The sequence below is a fragment of the Heptranchias perlo genome, chromosome 7 (assembly GCF_035084215.1).
Source record: "Heptranchias perlo isolate sHepPer1 chromosome 7, sHepPer1.hap1, whole genome shotgun sequence".
Classification (NCBI taxonomy): domain Eukaryota; kingdom Metazoa; phylum Chordata; class Chondrichthyes; order Hexanchiformes; family Hexanchidae; genus Heptranchias; species Heptranchias perlo.
The window spans coordinates 30,808,510-30,826,188 of NC_090331.1; the positions used below are offsets into that span (position 1 = coordinate 30,808,510).

General features: G+C 41.2%; 1 protein-coding gene across 15 annotated transcripts in view; it reads right to left on the reverse strand.

The window, feature by feature from the left end:
* LOC137323587 (R3H domain-containing protein 1-like) overlaps window positions 1–17,679 on the reverse strand; it is a 119,737-nt gene that overhangs the window by 13,010 nt on the left and 89,048 nt on the right. For 13 of the 15 annotated variants that reach the window (XR_010963401.1, XM_067987231.1, XM_067987232.1 and 10 more), the window contains one exon: window positions 1,484–1,653. Coding sequence is in view for 14 of the 15 variants with exons in the window: in XM_067987231.1 (XP_067843332.1) it covers window positions 1,484–1,653 (170 nt within the window). In the remaining variant the exon portion in view is untranslated. Of the gene's footprint in view, window positions 1–1,483; window positions 1,654–8,914; window positions 11,350–17,679 lie in introns of those variants that run through there. The other 2 variants (XM_067987242.1, XM_067987243.1) reach the window with 2 other exon arrangements.

A 17,679-nucleotide genomic window follows, 5' to 3' on the forward strand; every position in this document is an offset into this window, starting at 1 on the left:
CGCACAAATCATTGAAGGTTGCAGAGCAGGTTGAGGAAGCGGTTAAAAAAGCATATGGAATCCTGGGCTTTATAAATAGAGGCACAGAGTACAAAAGCAAGGAAGTTATGATGAACCTTTATAAAACACTGGTTCGGCAAGGGAGTCAAAGGATATGGGGAAAAGGCAGAAAAGTGGAGTTGAGGTAAAAATCAGATCAGCCATAATCTCAATGAATGGCGGAGCAGGCTTGAGGGGCCGAATGGCCTACTCCTGCTCCTATCTCTTATGGCCACAACTGGAGTATTGTGTCCAATTCCAGGCACCGCACTTTTGGAAGGATGTGAAGACCTTAGAGAGGGTGCGGAAGAGATTTACTAGAATGGTTCCAGGGATGAAGGACTTCAGTTATGTAGATAGACTGGAGAAGCTGGGGTTGTTCTCCTTAGAGCAGAGGTTGAGAGGAGATTTGATAGAGGTATTTAAAATCATGAAAGGTCCAGACAGAGTTGTAGAGAGAAACTGTTCCCATTGACAGAAGGATCAAGAACCAGAGGTCACAGATTTAAGGTGATTGGCAAAAGAACCAAAGGCAACATGAGGAAAAACTTTTTTTAACACAGCGAGTAGTTATGATTTGGAATGCACCGCCTGAGGGGGTGGTGGAGGCAGATTCAATCGCGGCTTTCAAAAAGGAATTGGACAGGTACTTGAAGGGAAAAAAATTGCAGGGCTACAGGGAAAGGGCAGGGGAGTGGGACTAGTTGGATTGCTCTGGCAGAGAGCCGGCATAGACTCGATGGGCTGAATGGCCTCCTTCCATACCGTAACGTTCTATGCTTCTATGATATACCATATAATATGACCAATATACCATTAATACCACTAAGTCCCATAAGATCAGAATTCTAGTACCCCATCCACCTTAAAAGCATGCAGTGCTTTTTAAGAGACACTTCAGGGGTAATTTTCACCTTCACCACTTGGACGATAACTTGAAGAGTGGATCAAATCCACCCGATTTTCACTTCCATTGATTTCAATGGATATGAAAATTGGATGTGTTCTATAAAGGGCAGGTGATCCGCTCCTCCTGTTTACTATCCAAACTGTGAAGCTGGAAATTATCTCCTTTTTTAAATGCTTAGATGACATCAATTTTGCAAAGGAAGTTTGGCAAGTGAGATGAACGAGTTAAAAGTGTCAAGATTAGAGCTGGGAACAAAGGTTTGAGACTTTAAATTCAGATAGAGAATGGGGTACAGGTTGATATAGTCTTAAAATGAGTGACAAATATAATTGGCAAGTAATTTAACTTGTATTCTGTTCTTTCAAAGACAATCATCCGTTTATTTGATGCAACACATTCAAGGTATTCAAAACTGTCCAAGGAGATAGCCACAACATTTCTCACTTCTACTGTATATAACATGAATAAATGTACAAAAGTTACAGGATATCACTAAATGTTATTTACCCTTTCAACTCGTATCCAGTTGCATACCTGTGTGGTAATCTCTGAGTTGTTAAGTTCTATGGATTTGTGTCCTCTCTGGTCCATGGTGAAATATTTATTTTGCTTCCACTGAGGTGGAGAATGAGCCCGTGGATGAGGGTTGTTAGGTATGCTAAGCTGCATCATAAGCATTCCACTGCCATGTGGTGGCACTACAGCTAAGAGAAAAAATGTACAGAATACACATCAGTGTTAGTTTCAGTGCATCCATGGTCAAAATGAAAACAAAAACAGTACGGTTGCAAGGATTGTACATTCATTAATTTTCCAATATATTTCTTGCCAGTGATAACATTTTCCATGACATTATACATCAGAGACAATAATTACATCAGTATAACTTCAAAGCTTACAGATATGCACAACAATTAAACATAATTTGGGATCAAACATGTAAATTGTATTATATAAAACAGAAAAAGCTGGAAACACACAGAACGGAGTTTGTGGCAGGGGCTGAAGACAATGACTTTGATCGTCTCAATGTTTAATTGAAGGAAATTGATGTTGGAGAAGCAATCTGAAAACACAGAGGCAGTGGAGGGGTCGAGAGAGGTGGTGGTGAGGTACAGTTGGGTGTCATCAGTGTACATGTGGAACCTGCGTCATGCCTTCCAATCATGCCTCGACGGGCAGCATGTAGATGAGAAATAGGAGGGGGCAAGGATGGATCAACATTTAAAATAAAATTGCTGTTTTGGTTTTTGCTAGAAAACCACATTCAGATTAAATACTAGTAGGTTTATTACATTTTCTTGTTTTTCATATTCTGCTTGATGACGCACTTCATAAGACAGATTCTACAAAATATTTCTTAATCTATCAGTTGTGTGTATTAATCTGTTACAGCTTGCATCAAAGTAAATCACATTTTAGTAAACTTACCATTTACAATAAATATCAAAACAGTTCTAAAAACTGTAAAACAAAGCAGGACAACAACATTTAAATCATCTAAATACTTTTATCACTCGTTTGACCTGGCAACATTGGAAATATTTTCCATTGTTCTCTAGCCGCTACAATACGATGCCTTGGTGGCATTACCTGGAAGTTTCAGGAGGGTTTCTTGGCTTTACAAAACAAAAAACATAAATAGCATTTTTGAATCCCAAAAAATTGAGTCTAATAGACCAAACACAAAAATTAATTTCCACGGGAAGGTTTTATCGTTCTCAAATCAATTTACGGGTATAAAGTCAACAACTAGGATTGCTGGCAAGTAAAGTCAGGTGAAAAAAGGTAATAATAGTCCAAAATATTACTTGTACTGGAGAAAATATTGTATTGATTGTCAGAAAACAATGCAATTGAACATTGCAGGGAGCCTATAGTTAACCCATCAAATAATGAAGCAGTCCGAGTCCGCATGCAGCAAGACCTGGACAACATCCAGGCTTGGGCTCATAAGTGGCAAGTAACATTCGCGCCAGATAAGTGCCAGGCAATGACCATCTCCAACAAGAGAGAGTCTAACCACCTCCCCTTGACATTCAACGGCATTACCATCACCGAATCCCCCACCATCAACATCCTGGGGGTCACCATTGACCAGAAACTTAACTGGACCAGCCATATAAATACTGTGGCTACGAGAGCAGGTCAGAGGCTGGGTATTCTGCGGTGAGTGACTCACCTCCTGACTCCCCAAAGCCTTTCCACCATTGAGAAGGCACAAGTCAGGAGTGTGATGGAAAACTCTCCACTTGCTTAGATGAGTGCAGCTCCAACAACACTCAAGAAGCTCGACACCATCCAAGATAAAGCAGCCCACTTGATTGGCACCCCATCCACCACCCTAAACATTCACTCCCTTCACCACCGGCGCACTGTGGCTGCAGTGTGTACCATCCACAGGATGCACTGCAGCAACTCGTCAAGGCTTCTTCGACAGCACCGCCCAAACCCGCAACCTCTACCACCTAGAAGGACAAGAGCAGCAGGTACATGGGAACAACACCACCTGCACGTTCCCCTCCAAGTCACACACCATCCCGACTTGGAAATATATTGCCGTTCCTTCATTGTCGCTGGGTCAAAATCCTGGAACTCCCTCCCTAACAGCACTGTGGGAGAACCTTCACCACACAGACTGCAGCGGTTCAAGGCGGCGGCTCACCACCACCTTCTCAAGGGGAATTAGGGATGGGCAATAAATGCCGGCCTCGCCAGCGACGCCCACATCCCATGAACGAATAAAAAAAAACCAGAAATAGGAGGCAATGGGGAGAAATTATAATGGGTAATAAAGAAATTACAGAGACATCAAATATTTTGTATATGTCTTCACAGTAGAAGACACAAACATACCAGAAATAGTGGGGAACCAAGGGTCTAACGAGAGTGAGGAACTTGAGGTAAATATTTGGTAAAGAAAAAGTACTGGGGAAATTAATGGGATTAAAAGCTGACAAATCCCCTGGACCTGATGGCCTACATCCTAGTGTTCTAAGAGAGGTGGCTGCAGAGATAATGGATGCATTGGTTGTGATCTTCCAAAATTCCCTAGATTCTAGAACGGTCCCAGTGGATTGGAAGATAGCTAATATAACACTGCTATTCAAGAAAGGAGGCAGAGAGAAAACAGGGAACTACAGGCCAGTTAGCCTGACATCAGTCACCTGGAAAATGCTGGAATCTACTATTAAGGACATGGTAACAGGGCACTTAGAAAATCATAATATGATTAGGCAGAGTCAACATGGTTTTATGAAAATAAATTTGTCAAACACAATTTCCCTAAGAGTTTTGTTGAGAGCGTAACTAGCAGGGTAGATAAAGGAGAACCAGTGGATGTAGTATATTTGGATTTTCAAACGGCATTCTATAAGGTGCTACATAAAAGGTTGTTACACAAGATAAGGGCTGATGGAGTTGGGGGTAATATGTTAGCATGGATAGAGGATTGGTTAACGGACAGAAAACACAGAATAGGAATAAACGGCTCATTTTCAGGTTAGCAGGCTGTAACCAGTGGGGTGCCGCAAGGATCAGTGCTTGGGCCTCAGCTATTTACAATCTATATCAATGACTAGATGAAGGGACCGAGTGTAACGTATCCAAGTTTGCTGACGATACAAAGCTAGGTGGGAATCTAAGCTGTGAGGAGGACGCAAAGAGTCTGCAAAGGGATATAGAACAGGTTAAGTAAGTGGGCAAGAAGGTGGCGGGTGGAGTATAATGTGGGGAAATGTGAGGTTATTCACTTTAGAATCAAAGAAGTTTACAACACGGAAACAGGCCCTTCGGCCCAACATGTCCATGTCGCCCAGTTTATACCACTAAGCTAGTCCCAATAGCCTGCACTTGGCCCACATCCTTCTATACCCATCTTACCCATGTAACTGTCCAAATGCTTTTTAAAAGACAAAATTGTACCCGCCTCTACTACTGCCTCTGGCAGCTCGTTCCAGACACTCACCACCCTTTGAGTGAAAAAATTGCCCCTCTGGACCCTTTTGTATCTCTCCCCTCTCACCTTAAATCTATGCCCCCTCGTTAACTTTTGGAAGAATAGAAAAGCAGAATGTTTGTTAAATGTGAGAAACTATTAAATGTTGGCGTTCAGAGAGATTTGGGTGTCCTTGTACACGAAACACAGAAAGTTAACTTGCAGATACAGCAAGCAATTAGGAAGGCAAATGGTATATTGGCCTTAATTGCAAGGTGATTGGAGTACAAGAGTAAGGAAGTCTTGCTACAATTGTACAGGGCTTTGGTGAGACCACACCTGGAGTACTGTGTACAGTTTTGGTCTCCTTATCTAAAGAAGGATATACTTGCCTTAGAGACAGTGCAATGAAGGTTCATTAGATTGATTCCTGGGATGTGAGGATTGTCCTATGAGGAGAGATTGAGTAGAATGGGCCTATACTTTCTGGAATTTAGAAGAATGAGAGATGATCTCATTGAAATGTATAAAATTCTTAGAGGGCTTGACAGGATAGATGCTGAGGCTGTTTCCCCTGGCTGAAGAGTCTAGAACTAGGGGGCATAGTCGCAGGATAAGGGGTTGGGCATTTAGGACTGAGATGAGGAGGAATTTCTTTACTCAGAGGGTTGTGAATCTTTGGAATTCTCTACCCCAGAGAGCTATAGATGCTTAGTCATCGAGTATATTCAAGGTTGAGAGCGATAGATTTTTGGACACCAAGGGAATCAAGGGATATGGGGATTGGGCGGGAAAGTGGAGCTGAGGTTGAAGATCAGCTATGATCTTGTTGAATGGCGGAGCAGGCTCGAAGGGTCGCATGGCCTACTCCTGCTCCTATTTCTTATGTAGAAATACTTATCTGGCACAGATCAATCGGGGGAGTCAGGAAGAATGAAAAGTGGGAATATAATTGAGATCCGGGATTAGAATTTGATATAATCCCATGAGCTCTTGTTATTTTGCAGAGTATATGCGGCTAAAAGCTACTTTTTCTCTCTGTGAAGTACAGGTTTTCAAACTGGCTTCCACAAGAGGAATCCATGGGGACGCCCTGAGGTCATCAGATTTCTTAATTTGATTGCTTACTAATGGATGATTCCTGTTGCAATGTACTCACGACTCAGAAGCATCCACTATCTTAAAATTATTTTGCGTCTGTAATAAAGTGTAATGTGTGGACCTGCAAATGTGATTTTTTAAATAAATTCATAGCATATCTTTTGTGGTGTGCTGATGGTGAGTTGGAGGATAAGCAGTTTTATAATGATAGTGATTTTAAGGTCATGTAACTTGCAATACATTATCAGAGCCACTGATTTTCAGTGATTGAATTAGTCAAATTCAATTTTTATTGCATGGTATGAGATTTCTTTTTAAACCAGTGTTCTGAATATAGAATTCTATAATTCAATCTTTTTCCCCCCAATGAAAATTTTAAATGAGTAGCTTCGATAATTATTATATGTTTCTTTACCTGTGCACTTAATTTTTACTTACTTTTTTTTAAAAAGCAGGGAAGATAGTTGGTGACATGTAGCAGACTGGAGATTGGTATATGGAATTTAGAAACAGTGGTGGGGGTTGCTGGGCTTTGATAGCACAGCGAAGGGAGAATCTGAGATTTGGTAACAATGGGGGATAAAATGTAGGGTTTCATTTACCACGTGGGTCCTAGGTCCGGCAGTTATTGCGGGGGGCGGTGGGGGGATAATGGAGTCTTTACTTGACTGAAGAGAAAGATTCTTAACGATGCATGAAACCAAAATCGAGAGAGGAAGGGCTTTCCGCTGAGAAAAATACATTTTGTTTTGGTTTTGTTACTATAAATAACAAAGAACAGTTGGGTGTTTCTGAGGTAGGATTTAAGTAGTTTAATTGAGCAGTGAAATATGCAATTTTTCATGTTTTTATGGTGCTTAAAATATTATTTAGAAATGTGGAATTTCAATTATTGAGGAAAAATGGTAGACAAGGAATCAGGAATAATGGCTGCGTAATCATTGGTTTACCTCCTACCCTTCTGCTCTCTAACAAGTGTATTACTGAATCTAATTAATAAACTTGCAAAATAGTCAATCAGCTGGAAAACATTTATTGGGAGTCAGTCATGTGGGAAGAATGAGTCAAGAAATAGGACAGAAAAGAGAGACAGAAAATAAGTGTTACAATTAAAGGAAATTTGCGTTACATGCAAGATTTTTTAATCTATTACTAGTGGATCTCCTGTTTTATAACAACAGAGGTGTTGTGCCATGTAATGCCACTGATAATAACTGCATAAGTCAAATTCTATTTTTATTACATGGTATTGAGATATCTGCCTCTATGGAACAATAAACACACACATAACTGTTTAATAAATTTATTTTACTTTCAACCAGAAAATTTTGCATCTCTAAGGAAGTAGGAAGGGGCACAGGGTTTGTAGATGGCCATTTTTGGTTTTAATTATAAACAGCTGCAGAATTTACCTCAGAAAACACTGTTTACCTCAGGTAAACCTTCCAACATGTTTTTAATATTAAAAAAAATCTATTACACGCTTCCAGAATTTCCTGAGTTCAATAGAAAGGAGAATCAGGAATGTTATATAACAAGTGGCCAATCCCATTCATTCTTCAGAATCAGTAAGCTTTTGGTTAAAAACCCCAGCCAGTACTGCCAATTGGACATGAAGCATCTGGACCTGCCCTTCGGAAACATGTCTCAAGGCTTTCCTCACCTTTCTTTATTGTGAAGATTGAACTGACGCAAAGGAAATCAAAAAGGTATTTTACACAAATACAGTTATCCATCACAGTATGTTTGAAGGTATGTGGCTGGTGTCCCATAACCCGTTTTCAGCCAAGTAAGAGGATAAGTAATGATCAGCCAGAATTAATACCCGATAATAATGTAGATAGTTATCAGGAAGTGCTTATGATGAGATCAACACTAATGTGTTTGCATCTAACAGGTTAACATATAAAAGCCACCTCATGTCAATGCAGCCATCTGTAATTACATCATCTACAGATCTGGTTTTCCTCACAATGCAATTTTCAGCCAGACCAGGAGTGTGCGCATTTTACTTCAACCCTGCCTACAGCAACATATCATAGATGGATATTCAAATTTGTAAATTGAATTGTGACATTACTCAGTATGTTATATTGACAAGAGTGTTATCAGCCAGTACCAACTTTCCCAGTTCTGCCACCCTAGATAAATATCAAGACTAACCTGGATAAGGATTCTCCACAGTGATGCTCCCTAGACCACCATAACTGACAACAGTGAAGTAATTCTGTGATGTAAAAACTCAAAATGGCAGTATTTATGGGTTGCTCAATTTTTTAATGAAATATGAATAGGGATAAACTTTTGTTTGAAGTATTCTCTTCCTCCTCTCCCCAATCATTAGTCTTATCCTAATAATATCTTGAAAAAGTTAGATTGAGAAAAAGTTGTACAAATATTATTACTGACTACACAAGCAGCAATATTGGAACATCAACCCATTTTATATAAAAGACATTGCCAGAAACATACAATGGTTGTTTAGTATAAATTCAACAGCAGTAGGTACCATGTATTTCACCAAGAAACACTGTATGGGTATCTCAAAACACATAATTGCCCCTTCCCATTTTGCAATTTTTGTGCTTCCCCACTCACAGGCACAAAAGATGGGCAGGCAGCCTAATTCTGGGTTTCTACCAACACCACTCCTGAAATGGCTCTGTGAAAATGCGCACAGCAGGAGTACGGGTTGTCTTGGCCTCAAGTTTCCCTTCCTTAGGGAATTGCTTCAAGTCCACTAGGCAATTACTATAAGAGTTTTCTTTGTGGGGTATTGGGTGTTGCATGCAACATACATTGTAGCAGCCTTTCAGGATATTTGAGAAGTATTTAATCCTTCAAAGTTTCTTATTGAAAAACAGTATCTTTGTATACCAATAAAAAGGATTATAGATATAAAAGAAATGTAACTGCCCACTAAATCATTACATTTGACAGCATCACAAACATGGATATAACCTAGACTTTTACAAGCTGGATGTTCTCCAAGCAAAATATGGTACCTAAAAGGAGCTCATGAATTTCTCCATCACAAAGACTGACACCATCAGTGCAGCTACCTCACATGCCACCTCCCCGTCTGCCCCGCTGCTGACCAGCTCCAAAACCCCTCACTCATCCTAACCCTATCACTTTGCAGCTTCTCTCCCATTTCTCCCTCCCTCTCTAAGCTCAACTCTTTGAGAAGACCCACTTTCCATCCCCTCGATTCCCAATCCACCCAACCCTTGACCTTCTTTCCTGGCCCCAATGCTTGGCCACATTGGTAATGGCTTCCTCTGTGCAGGTATTATCCCACTTGCTTCCAAACTTCCATCTTCATTCCACCACCACCCCTCGAATGCACCTAACCATGATCCATCTGCCCCCTCCAACTACTGCTCAATCCCTAACCCTTTTATCTCCAAGATCCTTGAACGTCTTTATCCCCATCTGTGTGCTCCCTTCAGTCCAGCTTATGCCCTGTTGACAGTACAAAAACTCCTCCAGCTCAAAGTCACGGATAATACCCTCTGTGACCGTGGCACTTGATTCCTCTTTGACCTTTCTGCAGTCTGACATGGTGAATTCTGCCATCCTCCACTGTGGTCCACCTTGCATGGTAGATGACATTCCAGAGAAAAAACAGGTAACATGGGAAAGCACAAATGAGCCAGCTTGCACTAAGCTTCACTGAAATGTTTATCAGCCATATTTTATAGCTTCTTGGTTAAAATGTAGGAAATGAAGTAAAATTATTCACCAGATATTTATTTCTAAACGCAGCAGTAATTCAACAAATGGGAGGGTTTTCAGTTAACTGCACAGTAGTTTGAAAGAAATAAGGGGTTCTGGTGCATGAGACTCCTAATTCAATGCTCTAACATTTTCCATTAGGGTATAACATTAGCAAAACTATATATAATCTACCGCACACACACACAAGAAAATGTGTTGGAATCAAAACTACCTACAACTAAATGCAGTGCAAGGATTCCATAATACTTCCATTTTATAAATGAAGTCATTGGAGACAACCTGAGACCACTGAGGATCAGATATTAGATTGTTTAATCCTCCGCCCTTCATGTAAATGCCTCCTTTTTCCCATTAGTCCTCTACTGTAAAATAATATGGCTTAAAAAGAACAAATTGGTAACTGACTACATAATCGTGCACCAGTCATCATTCTTTAATAACAGATAATAGATTTTAAAATGGAAAGAGCAATTTAAAAAAGTCTTAATATCAGCATTCTTGAAAGTGGAGCTTCTTTATATGTTCATGTTCAAAAACTCCTCCCAGCCAAATGCCACCAGCACTGTTTAAAACTGAAATATTCAAAAGTTCAAAGAAATTCAACAGATTGCCAAATCTGTATTATTGATTTAATTTTAAAAGGGATACTTCCTAATCTTCATGTAACAATATCCTTCACACTTTATTATTTATAATGTTACTGAAGAGCACCCAAGGAATTCAATACTTGCTTCTTCCAAATAATAGCAACCAACTACTACCAGAAAGCATTTTGTGTACAAGTGCTGTGCATCTGATTTCACCATTTTACATTTTTCCCCAGAGAGAGAGATGCTGGGGTTTTGCTCACCATCTCCTGTATCAATTTTGCTCATTATGTACTATTTGTTCATTATTATATTTTTTTCTGTACACTAACATAAAGCACCCATTACAAATCATGTCTTTTCATTTTTTTGGAATTAAAATGATTAGATAAATTACTAATACAGGATGATAGTTACCTTGCACAGGCTGCACAATAGGAAAATCTGGTGGTGGTGTTTTAAGGTGATGTAGGTGGAGAGGCTATGCTGGATTGCACAATTGTATGGCCCCGTTGTGACTTAGGTGGTGGTTATAGTGATGGTGGCAATGGCTGCCGTTTTATTTTTTATTTGTTCATGGGATGTGGGCTTCGCTGGCAAGGCCAGCATTTATTGCCCATCCCTAATTGCCTTGAGAAGGCAGTGGTGAGCCGCCTTCTTGAACCGCTGCAGTCCATGTGCTGACGGTTCTCCCACAGTGCTGTTAGGTAGGGAGTTCCAGGACTTTGACCCAGTGACGATGAAGGAATGGCGGTATATTTCCAAGTTGGGATGATGTGTAACTTGCAGGTGGTGTTGTTCCCATGTGCCTGCTGCCCTTGTCCTTCTAGGTGGTAGAGGTCGCGGGTTTGGGAGGTGCTGTCGAAGAAGCCCTGGCGAGTTGCTGCAGTGCATCCTGTGGATGGTACACACTGCAGACACGGTGCACCAGTGATGAAGGGAGTGAACGTTTAGGGTGGTGGATGGGGTGCCAATCAAGCGGGCTGCTTGTAGTGTAGGAAATAGTGCCTTCTGATTCTGGTGATAATTGTAGACTAGAGAATTAAAACATTACATAATTTTTATCTATATTAATAGTCTTATGTAAATTTTACTTTATTTCAAAAATAATAAACTAGGCATATGATCTGGAAGCTGTTAGTTGAACTTAAAGCACAAACATATCTTGCATTAGGGGTCTACCACTGAAAGCATTATTAGTCTCACATCACAAATTTGCATGGTTAATGTAGTGTTAGTGAAATTACGTAGACCAGAATGGGTCTTTGTAGATTTAATAAACAGGATCGAGAATTTAAGTATCAATAATTATGGTAATGTCCAAGAACCCTTATAGTTAGAAGCTGCAAAACAAAGCAATCAGCACCAATTTCTACAAAAGTATTTTTAATCAGATAAAACAAATTTTTAAGAAAAAAATCTTTCCAAAAATATTTCAACAGGTCTTTCTGAAAGGGTTACAAATATCTATAGGGGAAATATTTGGGCTGCCCCAAGAGCTGATTTTAACTAGGAGAGCCGTAAAGAAGCTACAACTCGCCTCAGTGCTGCTGAAGTACTGGGAAAATTAAGATAAAAAGAGCCATGATTCCTGCTCCTGATTGTTATCCATTGACCTCTGCTGGAAGTGACCATATAAGAATATCAAGAGGAGACAGGATGGGGCGCGAGTGTTATATTTGCAGTTGAGCACACCTCTAACATATGAATAGCAGCCATTTGGGCAAGGTACCAGAACGTACCCATGGAACCTTATCCCAGCAAAAAAAATCAACAGCTTCACGAAGGCAGGAAAATTAGTGAGAAAAAAACACAAAACAGGAAGTATAGTTGACTGAGCTGATTCATAATCCTTAAGTGCCATATAGAGACAACTGGGGCTAAATAATGCCTTGAGCACAGGAGCACCAAAATGCAGTACTGGAGGCATGCAGGCTCAGTCACCATGTTGAGTTACCTACCTCTATGACATTCATTAATTGACGGCCTCAAGCAAAGGCCAGGCATCTCCCCTGAAGAGGGGGCAAAAAGGGAGGGTGTGGGAGTAGAGAGCAAGAGAGTCATAACTGAGCTGCTTCTGTGCATTTCCTAGTTACCAAAGAGCAGATGCCTGGGCCACTTGTCCTCTTACCCATACTTGGTGCCTAAATTGTCAAAATTTGATTAAGGGAAAGGAGAAAATAAAGGTTCTTACACAATTTTTTAAAAAAAAAGTAAACTTAATGTGTTTCCATCTTTCCATTCAACTGTTTCCCAAAAACACCTGTTGCTTTGATGGAGCTTGGTAATGGACACTGCACAGAGATCCATTGATGAAACGGATATATCTGTGATTATGGGCTGCACTCAACATGAGGGGAGCTCTACACAAAATGCTCACTCCCAAGATCCATGTAGCCAGCAGTCTTAAAGCATAAAACTTTGAAACAAGGGACAGCTGCAACACACGAGAAAGTGTATAGCAATCTCACTTTATAACATTTAGTTATTATGAGACAATTCAATTGAACATATTTCCACTTTGGAGGTGTGCTGTCAGTATATTTTCCTTCATTAAGTTTTAAGCTGCAACTCTGCACTTTTCTCTGAAATTATTTCTCTCTTTGAATTTAATGTACTTGGATCTGAAAAAAATACTATGATACACATTATATACACAATATTTTTGTTGTAGTACTCATATTTATAGCAACTCTTACGCTATAAAAACTGGTTCCTGAATAGATTTCTGATTCATGTTGAAATGCAGTATTGTACCATCTGTACTGTACAATTAACCCTTTTAACTGAGCTTCCCTTGCAAAAAAGCAAAGCAAATATGGCAGTGGCGTTACTGGATTGTCACAAAGGAAACCGTGGCTTTTTGTGCCGAGTGATATTATTTCAAGATGTTACAGAAAGAACCAAATGCAAGAGAGAAGCACAACTGGGGATTCAGTTTAAGTTTTAATAGCAGGAGTGCTTTGGAAATCAATTAAAATATGAACCTTTGACACACCACAGATAAGTATCCAATCAAAAACTTAATTTTGTTCTAATTAATAGATTTTATACATTTTAGAAAACAGTAACATATCCTTACAATATAACTGACAAACTACTGTTACACAATTGGAAATAGAAACTGATGTTTGTTAAGATCAGACATAATAGCGTTTTGGGGCCAGGTGGGTCTTCAATACAGAGTTTCCAATCTAAGCTACTGAGAAATCAATGATAAAAAGAATTTCTGTCTGGCCCAGGAAATGCATGATCTCTCTCCATAGGCATTGGCTTTCAAGGTTGAATGAAGCCAAATGGGAAAGATCTTAGCCTTGGGGACAGATCTAGCCTTTCAACTCCCATTGATGACTCAGAGGGACAAGTTAGTTCCGAACTTCCAACGGTAACCACGATCTTGAAGCAAACTGGACTCCAAAGACATCTTGCTTACCATTCCACCAGGAAAACAGCCACCAGCTGGTTACTGACAACTGACGAGCATCGATTTGAACCCTTGCTAGGCAGGCAGCTGGCACCAAGAATTCCTCACAAGCATAGTGAGCAGCTCTACTCGTCATAACAGCTACTGTAACTGAGGCTTTAGTTGTATAAATATTTGTAAAAAATCAGTAACCATAGCAACTTTTGTTGTTGACAATAGTAATAAAGCTGACGACACCTACAACCGGTAGTATGTTGCAAGGCATCCCAACACACAAACATTTATTTGTGTAAACAGTGGGAAAATATTTCCCCACTATTTCTAGAAAGTTGCAGTTGTTTAGACTACGCTTACATTTATACCAACAACCATGATTACACTAAATATTACAATCTCTAAGAAATGAATAGCCTGTGGTTGGATCATCCTCCAGGTTCAATCCCTGTGTTTGACAATCTCAGCCTTGGTAGTAGAATTGCTACAGTTGTCATTGGCACTCCTGGGTTAATGAAGGGAAAATTACTAAATCTTGATCAATATCCAGCCACCTGTACTCGAAGTGCTTTTGGTGACACCTCTGGGTTGAGCAGCCTGCCAATGCTCACTGACTAGGCTCACACATGAAGAATGGCCACTTGGAGTGAGTTATTGGCCCCCATGGGACAACACTCCAGCAAACAGTCAACCCTCAAAGGAGAATGAGGGAAGAGGAGAATCAATGGAGAAGGGAGAACAAAAATCATGTATAAAATATATAAATAGCAATTTAAGTGGTTCTTCTACTCTTTTCTGTTTAATTCAAACCCAGTAGTATTTTGGATACAAATTTCCTAACAGTCAAGCACTCTGAATACTAAATTCGTCAGTAGGCTTGAGTTAAAACATTTTTCTTTTATAGATTTAGACTATTTGCAAAATAGAGCACAGCATTTTTGCTAAACAATTACTCATTCATACACCAGATTTTAATTGATTTCCTACCTTGTAGGGTTTTCTTTCTTTGAATAATCTGCATCCTCCAGACACCATGGGAGTAAAGCCTAGCTTGAGTGGTTCTGTGGAAAATCACCTGCCTAGCATGCACACAAAAAATGTTGTCACGATGTTGCAGATAGGCAGTGCTGCTACTCCCATATTGTATACAGCCACAGGACCTGGTTGTTTTGACCTGTACTGAATGCAACTGGCTCCAAAACCTGTCTTTTTTTCTCCTCCTCCAAGTCCTGTTCGAATCACTCCAAGCTGATGGGGAAATTCAAGTGGTTCCTTGTACATCACTTGGTTGTGGAAGTTTAGTCTGCCCCCTTGTGGAAGGGAGCATGGGTTTTAATCAAATTGGCAGCGTCGTGAATGGAATTGCTGATGGAATCGAACCCTTTGTGCAAGGTATTCTGCTATTCTTCAGTTGGTCTGGTTGAAATCAGGTTGTTCAGTATTGCTGACCAGTGTTTCCTCCTTGGAGGGATCAACTGTATTTTACCTTTGGTTTAAGTAGTACTTCTATACAGATTGAAGAGGAGCCCACGGCACTCACTGATGCTGTAGAATTCCTGTCGCCAAATGGTGTTGGCTGGTTTTTCACATCAATTGGCAATGGTGCATGCCCAGAAATGTCTAAGTGGGAGAGGCCAGATACTTTAAGATTGGTGATTCCCAACTTAGAATGGCTGTCTTTCTTGTGCCTATTTGGGTTTTGCCCTCATGTTTGGCACAGATGCTCTTCACTGGTTAATTTGGACAACAGAAAAGAAATGTGGTAACAGCGGTGCCACGTTTTGGCAACAAGTATTTTATGCATTGATTATGCCAATCAGCAACTGTTGGCAGGCAACTACAACAATAATAACTTGCATTTATAGAATGCCTTTAATATAGGGCAATGTCCCAAGGCGCTTCACAGGAGCATAGTCAGACAAAAATTGACATTGAGCCAAAGGAGATATTAAGACAGGTGACTAAAAGCTTGGTCACAAAGGTAAGTTTTAAAGGAAGAGAGGGATGAGAAGCAGAGAGGTTTAAGGAGGGAATTTCAGAGCTTAAGGCCGAGACAGCTGAAGGCACAGCCACCAATAGTACGGCAAAGAGAGTGGGGGAATGCACAAGAGGCCAGAGTTGAAGGAACTTAAAGTTCTGGGAGGGTTGTAGCACTGGAGGAGGTTTTAGAGATAGGAAGGGGTGAGGCTATGGAGGGATTCGAATACAACATTGAGAATTTTTAAATTGAGGTGTTGGTGGACTGGGAGCCAATGTAGGTCAGCAAGCAGAGGTGATGGGTGAACTGTACTTGGTGTGGGTGAGCAAATGGGTAGCCAAGTTTTGGATGAGGTCAAGTGTATGGAGGGTTGAGGATGGGGAAGAGAGCATTGGAGGTAACAAAAGCATCAATGAGGATTTCAGCAGCAGATAAGGTGAGGCAGAGGCTGAGTCTGGCTATATTACGGAGGTGGAAGTAGGCGGTCTTGGTGATGGAGAGGATATGGGATTGCAAGCTTAGGTCAGGATCAAATAGGATAGCAAAGTTGTGAACAGTCTGATTCAGCCCGAGACAGTAGCCAGGGAGTGGGATGGAATCGGTGGTGAGGGAATGGAGTTTGTAGCTGGGGCCGAAGGCAATAGTTTCGGTCTTCCCAATATTTAATTGGAGGAAATTGCAGCTCATCAAGGACTGGATGTCGGACAAGCAGTCTGACAACACAGAGGCAGTGAAGGATTTGAGAGAGGTGGTTGCGAGGTAGAGCTGGGTGGCATCAGCGCACACATGGAATCTGACGTCATGTCTTCGGATGATGTTGCCGAGGGGCAGCAAACAGATGAGAACTAGGAAGGGATCAAGGAAAGATCCCTGAGGGACTCAAGGTGACGAAGTGGGGGCGAGAAGAGTAGCTATTGCAGGAGATTCTCTGGCTACGAGTGGATGGGTAAGAGTGGCACCAGGCAAATGCAGTCCACTCAGATAGATAACAGAGGAGAGGCGTGGGGGAGGATGGTGTGATCAACCATGTCAAAGGATGCAGACAGATCCAGAAGGACGAGGAGGGATAGTGCACCACGGTCACAGTCACAGAGGGTGTCATTTGTGACAAGGCCATTTCAGTACTACGGTAGGGGCAGAAACCTAATTGGAGAAGTTCAAACATGAAGTCGCGGTAAAGATGGGAACAGATTTGGGAGGCGACAACATGTTCAAGGACTTTGGACAGAAAAGGGAGGTTGGAGCTGGGGCAGTAGTTTGCAAGGACAGAAGCGTCAAGGGTGAGTGTTTTGAGGAGAGGGAGATTTGAAAAAGAGGGGGACAGTATCTGAGGAGGGGGGACCATTTACATCAGCTAGCACGAGGCCAGGAAGGGAAGTTAGGTGGTCAGCAGTTTAGTGGGAATAGAATCAAGAGAGCAGGAGGTGGGTCTCCTGGATAAGATGAGCTCTGCGAGATCATGAGGGGAGATATGAGAGGCAAATGGTCCATATCCATAAGCTCCTCGCACTTGTTGTTGGAGATGATGTGGAAAGTGCAGGGGAGAGGGCTTTAAGGAAATGGTTGGTAGTGCAGAAAAGAAGCCGGTGGTTATCTTTGTTTTCCAGGATGTTCCTGGAGTAGTGAGCAGTTTTGGCAGAAGAGAGCAGGGCCCGATAGTGCTTGATGTGCTCAAGCCAGATCTGGTGATGAATGTCTAAACTCTGATGAAAGTTCAAGTCTGCGTCCCATTAATGGAGGGAAGAGGGGGGGCTGTACCGGGGGTGGGGGGTGGAGACAACAACTAGGATGGGAGAGAGTAAGGGTTTTGCTGGCGACAAATGCATCAAAGGCAGAGGTGAGGGTGTGATTGAATACATCGATAGCTGCAGAAGTATCAAGGTGAACGGAGGGTCAAAGGCTACATAGTGAGGAGTTTGACTGGCTTAATGGTGCAAGTCCTTTGGCTTTATACGACACAGGAGTTGA